Here is a 7496-nt window from a genome sequence, read left to right as displayed (position 1 = left end):
ATTTAATTTTTAGAAGGTCCCAATCATCTGGCTTCTCCTCTGCTGTTGGTGCATTTTGAATTATGCTTGATAGTCTATTTATACCATATATTAGGGCCCTTAAATTTGACCCTAAATTTTCCTTGAGGAACTGTATAGTTCTAGCTTTCACATTTAAGTCTTTGATCCATCTGGAGTTCATTTTTGTGATCAGCACTTAGTCTTATTGGTGCCCTTTTGTAGGTGATATTTTGTTTTTCACAAGCTGCTTCCAGAATTCTTTGTTTGTCTTTGGTTTGGGAAAGTTTGATTATGATGTCTTGATGAGTTTCTTTTGGGGGTCTATCTTGTATAGGTTTTGCTATGCTTCTTAGATGGAAACCTTCTCATCTTTCATGTTAGGGAAATTTTCTGCCAATCAATCTTAAACAATTCCCTCTGTATTGTTTTTCATTTTTTCTCTCTCTCTCCTCCTCTAATTCCAGTTACACATAAATTCTTCCTCTTGATGGTATCCCACATAACTCTTAGGCTTTCTTCATTCATTTTTCTGATTGTTTCTCAAACATATTTGTATCAAAGGGATTGACCTCTATTTTGCTGATTCTTTTTTTCCATTGATTGAATTCTACTTCTATGTCCTTCCATTGAGTTATATATTTCTGACATTTTATTGTTAATCTTCTGGATTTCTAGTTACTGTTTTTATTTGGTTCTAGTTGTCTGCTTATTTTGTCATTTTTGTTCTTGTTTTATTTACCTGTATTCTGGGGTTTTGTCTGTTTTCCTTGATCTCTTTGAGAATTCTATGTATAAGTGTTTTGAATTCCTTATCAGGCAGTTTTATTACCTTTTCTTTCTGAAGAAGGTTTGCTGCTCCTTTATTTTGCCCACTTGTTTGAGCCATCTTATCCTGTTTTTTCATAAGATTTGTTATTGTCTACTGTCTCTGAAGCATTAAGATGATAATTATTTATATATTTCTTTATTTATTGTATGAATGTTTTATGCTGATTTTTTGTTTTGCTTTGATGTATCAGAGTTTTGTTTCTTCTCTTTCCCTTTAAAATAAACAAACAAACAAACTCACTGCCGTTGAGTCAGATCTGACTCATAGTGACCCCTCCTTGGGTTTCCAAGGCAGTATCACTATGGAAGTAGATTGCCCAACGTTCCTTCCATGGAGTGGCTGGTGGGTTTGAACCGCCAACCTTCTGGTTAACAGTCAAATGCTTTAGGTACTACACACCAGAGCTCCTTTCTCTTTCTCTTTAGAATGTCTTTTTTTTTCCTTTGTATTATTTTGATTGTTACTCTTTGTGGTTCTGGTCTATGTGTGAGTTTGGTAGTGTCTTTTTTCTGAGTATGATTTCCTCTCAGTAGTGGGTATAGTAGGTCACACCTATGTGTGAATCCTCTGTGGTTGGGTTCATATACCTTCCCTTACTGATTAAGTGGGGGGTTGTGAACAGGTTCTCTCCCTGATATTGGGTGACAAGAGTTGGGTAGTCAGGGTCCCTTCATAGCCCTTGTGGAACCATGGGGTCCTTCTGTGTTGGTGCTAGCAGTTAGTGTGTTCTCTGGAGATCAGGGCAGGATGTGTCGTATCCACTGAGAAGGGGGTGCTACACAAATGAATGGGGTAGGACCTCTGGGCATGCTGAATTGGCATCTCAGTGAATTATGGAACATCAAGAGGTTTCAGTACAAGTGCATACAGCCTGAAGGAATTGTTTGGCTATGGGATATGTGACACTGGATGGATGGCACTAGGATCTCTTGCTCATATTTAGCAGAAGTGCAGATGGCACTTGTCAATATGTGACTGTCATTGCTGGTGAGCTGATGTGTCCAGCCAGTCACCAGGGCATGGGTGCAGGGAACATTCTCTCTGGTCACTGGGTTAGGTGCTGTGTGTGTGTACCACTGATTCCTGGGTAGTTGGGGCTGGTGTCTCTGGGAGAGGGTGGTGCTGTGGCTGGGCTTGTGAGAGTAAGTGCAAATAGCCTATACCTCCAGGAGGGAGTGGTGATTGGGGCTGTATTTGGACACAAAAGTGTTAGCCACCTGAGCTTCAGAGTGGGGTGGTAGGGTGTGGATGGGGTGGTGGGTGTGGGTGGGCTTGCCCACATCAGCATGGGCCTCCTGTACCTTGAAAGGGAGTGGTTGGTGGGGCCAGGCTTGTGCCCTTCAGCATGGAAGGAGGGGTTTTGGCCGTGGCCAGGCTTGCTTGCATCAGCTGTGCAAGCTTGCATCCTGTGCCTCAAGGAGTGGGTGGTCAATGTGGCTGGGTTTTCATATCAGCACAGATCTTCTATGCTTCAGGAATGGGTGGTGGGTGGGGCCAAGCTATGTACCTTGGCTGTTCACCTGTGCCTCAGGGCTCACCCTAATGCAAATGGCAGGCAACGTGACTGCTTGCACAGGGCCATTTCGAAGGGAGGGCTCTAGTTGTTTCTCTGTTGGTTGACTTTTCACTGGGTGACTCCACCAACAAGAAGTCCCTGCACTAATAGCTAGCTCTTTCCCTTCCTTCACTCTAGAGGTGCTGGAGTCTCACTCACCCCTCTGTTCCTTCTCTTTCAGTTTTGACCCATAGCAACTCTAGATGACAGAGTAGAGCTGCCGCATAGGGTTTCCAAGGTTGTAATCCTTTTCCCATGAAGCAGCTAGTCGGTTTGAACCACTCAACTTTCGGTTAGCAGCCAAGCACTTTAACCACTGTACCCCAGGGCTCACTCCCCCACCGTTATGACTCCTTGTCTACACTTTCTCCTTCTCTAAAGCTCATATGTCTCAGGCTGTTTTGCTTGCTCTCAAAGCACTTCTCTGTGGTTCACTCGTTTCGAAGCTCCCCCCCCCCCCCCAGTGGTGGTTCATCCCTGGCCGTGTCCTGCCCACCTTGGCATTGCTTCCTAGGGTTGTTTGCACACATTCTCTGCCACGAACTGTGCTCTCTTTGTGGTTGCTTTCCTGGTTTTCTCACTCCAGATTGGTGTCCAGCACTGTTGTAAAATGACCATGCTGCTCCATGCCAGCAGGCAGGGTGTGGTTGATAGACCAGTCTCGGTCTTCCTCCTGGCCTCATTCTGCCTCTCCTTCCAGTCAGTGCTCAGTCTGTTTCCTCTGCTCTCGTTTTGATATTCTGTCACCCAAGATCATTTTTTTGTGTGTGTCAGTTTTACTTAGTTTCTCCAGTCTTTGTTTTCAAGGTGTGTTATAGTGCATCTATCTAAGAAGCCATATTGAGCAGAAGTCTTTCACCATATGCTGTTAATAAAAGGCAGTTGCAGCTGCATTTTCTAAGCTGTTAAAAAGAAAAGAAAAAAAAACTCACCGGTGATCTTATCATCTTATCACATAGTTAGCCATTGTCAACAGTTTGCTGTGTTTCTCTTTATTCTCTTGTCATACATATACAAAGGTTTTATGAAGAGTAACTGCATACCTTATATACAATCTTGTGTCCTGCTTTTCTCACTTAAAATTGCATACTGAGTACAGTTTTTCATATCAGCAAAATGTCTTTGAAATATTTTAATGGTATGATAATATTCCATTTCATTTTGTGGATTTCTGTAAAGGATACGATCAACTCCTATTGTCAAACAATTTTTCCACTTTTTTCAGTGTTACATGCCATGCTATAGAGAGCATCTTTGTACATGAATTTCTGTCCATGCCCCTGATCCTTTACTTGCAATAGTTTCCTAGAATTAAGACTATACAGTCAGAGATTTGACCCACTGTCTAAGATCTGGGTTTCGATTTCCTTTAATTCAGGCACCAAAGAGAGGTATCCTGAGATAAATGTGACTTCTAAGTCCTCAAGAAAGCTTTAAATGTGTCCTAAGTGGCAAAATGCCAACCCTAAAGGGAAGAAACTGGGGGATAGAGTGGTTAGACAGGAGGCTGGCTGAGTGTCTGTGTGTTGGGGAGAGGGTACAAGATCTAGATTTATCTATAACACCAACACCCCTTTAACAACATTTTCCAACAGCACAATCTGGTATGAGCTTCACGCCAGGGAGTGGCCTTTCAAGACCCAACCAGCTGAGGCAATCATCTGGCAAATGGGCACAGGCATGAAACCCAACCTCAGCCAGATTGGCATGGGGAAAGAAATCTCGGTAAGTCATAGGGTAGGTTCAGGTCTGGGGACAAGGGAAGCCTTCCTTTCTGCATGTTAAGGTTACAGATGATTTTCCAGAGAGTGACAAAAAAATCATGTCCAGCTGCCTTTTCAGATAATGATTGGAGCTTTGAAGGCAAGGCCTCTGCACTATGCCTGCAATTCAGGTACCTACCACCAGGGGTGCAGTAACTCTTGGCCAGATTTTTCCTAGAAAACCAAGCAGTGCTCTTATTTTTTTTTTAATATACATACTTTGATATCACTAGTATTAATAGTTCTAATTTGATTTGAATTTACATATAAGTTTTCAAGGCATTATCCAACATAGAACAGGATACATATGAATGGAGTAGCCTGAGTATCTTTCTAAAACAGAAAAAATAGTCTCTTTTGATCAGAAACAGATGGTTAAGGAAGGTAGTAAGTACCTGTACCTATGTTTGTGATTGCCTAGGTATCCTTTCTCAGATGAGATTACTAAGGGTTGTTGCAATGTGCCATCATGTCGGATCCGACTCATAGTGACCCCTCCTTGGGTTTCCGAGACGATATCACTATGGAAGTAGATTGCCCAACCTTCCTTCCGAGGAGTGGCTGGTGGGTTTGAACTGCCAGCCTTCTGGTTAGCAGTCAAGTGCCTTAGGCACTATGCTACCAGACCTCTATGACTTTGAAGGCCATTTGTAGTATAGTAGATGGAAACCTCAGGATTCCCTTTGCTTCCTCCCTTTTGAGAAAAATGCCAAGATCCCCTTGAGGAGTATTATTGATCTCAGTGTTTCTCAGGCCTTCAAGCATAGGGTTCTACTTAGTTTGTTATATGAACTCAGAAGATAGACGAGTAGAAGGGTGTATTAGGAAGAGATGGAGAGATGGATGGACAGAGAGATGGGTTATAGATGAAGGATGGATGAGAGAACTGATAAGGATGCATAAGTGAATGAAAGATGGAGGAATGTGAGGAACAGCCAATGGACAGACAATGGGCAGATCCAATGAGGGCCCAGGAGTAATTTAAGAAGTCACCATTTATGTTCAAGCAGCACACATTGGTCTCTTGTAGGACATTCTTCTCTTCTGCTGGGCCTTTGAACAAGAAGAGAGACCTTCCTTCACCAAGGTCATGGACATGCTGGAGAAACTGCCGAAGCGAAACCGCCGCCTGTCTCACCCGGGACATTTCTGGAAGTCTGCAGAGTAGGTTTTCCCATCAGCATGTCTCCTCACTGCCCTGTCCCCGAGCCTATGTCATCTTTTTGCTTTCATATATTGACGAGCTCTCAGCCCCACCAACCCTCCTACTAGGTTTCTGCTCAGTCATGTCTGCTCTGGGATTTGGGGCCTAGAGCCTACCATACAGGGTTTTGATCCCTGTGACCACCATGGTGACCCAATGCCTATCTCTTGCTGATGAAGTTGATGCCACAGTGAGTCTGAGCCCCCTGTGTCAGGTGTCCAGGGCACCCCTCAGTGGGGCCTGGCTTTCAGCAGATCTCCCCTTGAGCCCACAGCCTGTCCCTGCCATGGCAGCCCTCAGCTCCCAGCAAACGCTGTTGCAGGAAGACAAGTACAGGTAAGGTTCTCAGCTTCTCACTGTTTGAGTGTCTCTCTGGCTTCCTCGTTACCAAGCGCCATGGCATGCTCCTCCCCTTCATTCCTGACCCAAGGACAATAGGTTATCTGCGGTCATGACTATTACCTCCCCAGCCCTGGCTTCAGTGACTGATCTCTCCAGGAAGTGAGAGCAAGACAGGCCTAGAGGAGGCTGCTGAGGGGCCCCTGCTCCCCACCGCTCTGCCAAGCACCCATGGCTGCTCTCACATATACAGGCACACTCAAGTACACACACACACATGCATACTCAGGAACATTGCATGAACACATACTCATGCTCACACAGAGACACACACTCAGGTACACACACATACATACATGTACGTAATCGCATTGTGTGACACATGAGTACACTCAGACATACACGCACACACGCACTTGCACTCATGTGCCTACCCACCACTCCATGCTGCACACATGTACACAAGTAGGTACACACATCTGCAAACTGCCACCTGTATGTGTGTGTGCACCACAGCAGGTAGCAGAGTCTTCCAGGAAACCCCATGAAGATGCCCAACGTGGTGTCTGTAGAGTGAATACTCGAGGGTTGGACATCAAGAGACGCTCTCCTACCCCACCCCAGCTCCATTCCTTACCCTACCATTGAACTTGCCAAAACTGGAAGATGGGATCCCTTCTTGCCCCAGGGACTCACCCTTTCTCCAAAACAGCTGGAAAGAGCACAGACTTCCCAGTCAGAGAGACATGCATTGGCATCCCCATCCTACTGCTTGATAGCTGTGTGGCCATGGACATTTCACTTGGCCTCTCTGAGCTACAGTTTCATCCTCTGAAAACTGGGAGCAATAAACCCCTCTCTCAGGAGTTCTGTGAGCATCCAATTAGATCATGTGTTAAAGCACCTACTATGCTCTCTGGCACATAGTAGGTGCTCCGTATACCATAGCAGCCATTGTCTGCCAGAAGGTAGAATGGTCATGCACTGCCAAGGGGACACAAGGTCTTGGCTTCAGCTGGCATGTTCCAGCCAAGCGAATACTCCCCGTGGGGCCTGGCGCTGGCCTCTGAGGGGTGGCCCCTGCCAAGTGCTGAGATTTCTAGACCCTTAGCACATGGTAGAGTGGGGCACCTGTGTTCTAGGCCAAGATCTCAAACGTTAATATGTATCCACATCACTGGAGAATTTGTTCAAACGCAGATTCTCGTCCTGTAGGTCTGGGGTGGGCCTGAGATCCAATATTCTCAGCAAGCTCCAAAGTGGTACTGATGCTTCTGTTCTGTGACCCACCCTTTGAGTAGTGAGATTCTAGACCTGTGCTGTCCAGTGTGGGAGCCATGAGACATGTGTGGCTGCTGAGTGCTTGAAATGTGGCGGGTCTACATTGAGATGTAAGATACACACCAGGGTTTCAAAGACTCGATCAAAAGAAAAGAATGTAATGGAATTCCTCGCATGCCATATAGAATTTACCAAGTGTAATTTATTATATTGCTTGCATGTTGAAATTATAATATTTTGGATATGTTACAAACAATAACTAGTAAACTAATAGTTATTTAACAAATAGTTAAATAAAATCACCATTAAAATTAAGTTACCTGTTTCTTTTCACTTTTAAAGACATGGCTACTAGAAAACTTACAATTGCTCATGTGATTGACATTGCATTTCTGTTGGACGGCATTGGTTAGAATCACTACCATTACACCACCACCAGCTCTATCATCTGGGTGTCACTTATCATGCACATGTGTGCCAGGTGCTGTGCCAAATCTTATACCTGTATTATTTCACTGAATCCTC

The 7496-nt window shown here is 44.6% G+C and overlaps 1 protein-coding gene across 1 annotated transcript in view; it reads left to right on the top strand.

Moving 5' to 3' along the window:
• KSR2 (kinase suppressor of ras 2) overlaps positions 1 to 5315 on the top strand; it is a 516639-nt gene extending 511324 nt beyond the window's left edge. Inside the window, exons 18-19 of the mRNA XM_007938202.1 lie at positions 3980 to 4109; positions 5178 to 5315. Of these exons, the coding sequence (XP_007936393.1) occupies positions 3980 to 4109; positions 5178 to 5315 (268 nt within the window). The remainder of the gene's footprint in view (positions 1 to 3979; positions 4110 to 5177) is intronic.
• Positions 5316 to 7496: the final 2181 nt, after the last annotated feature.

This window comes from Orycteropus afer, unplaced genomic scaffold, assembly GCF_000298275.1.
Source record: "Orycteropus afer afer isolate SDZICR_OR568_19922 unplaced genomic scaffold, OryAfe1.0 scaffold00048, whole genome shotgun sequence".
In the NCBI taxonomy this organism is placed as follows: domain Eukaryota; kingdom Metazoa; phylum Chordata; class Mammalia; order Tubulidentata; family Orycteropodidae; genus Orycteropus; species Orycteropus afer.
The sequence above is the reverse complement of the archived record's forward strand: the minus strand, read 5'-3'. Positions and strand labels throughout refer to the sequence as shown.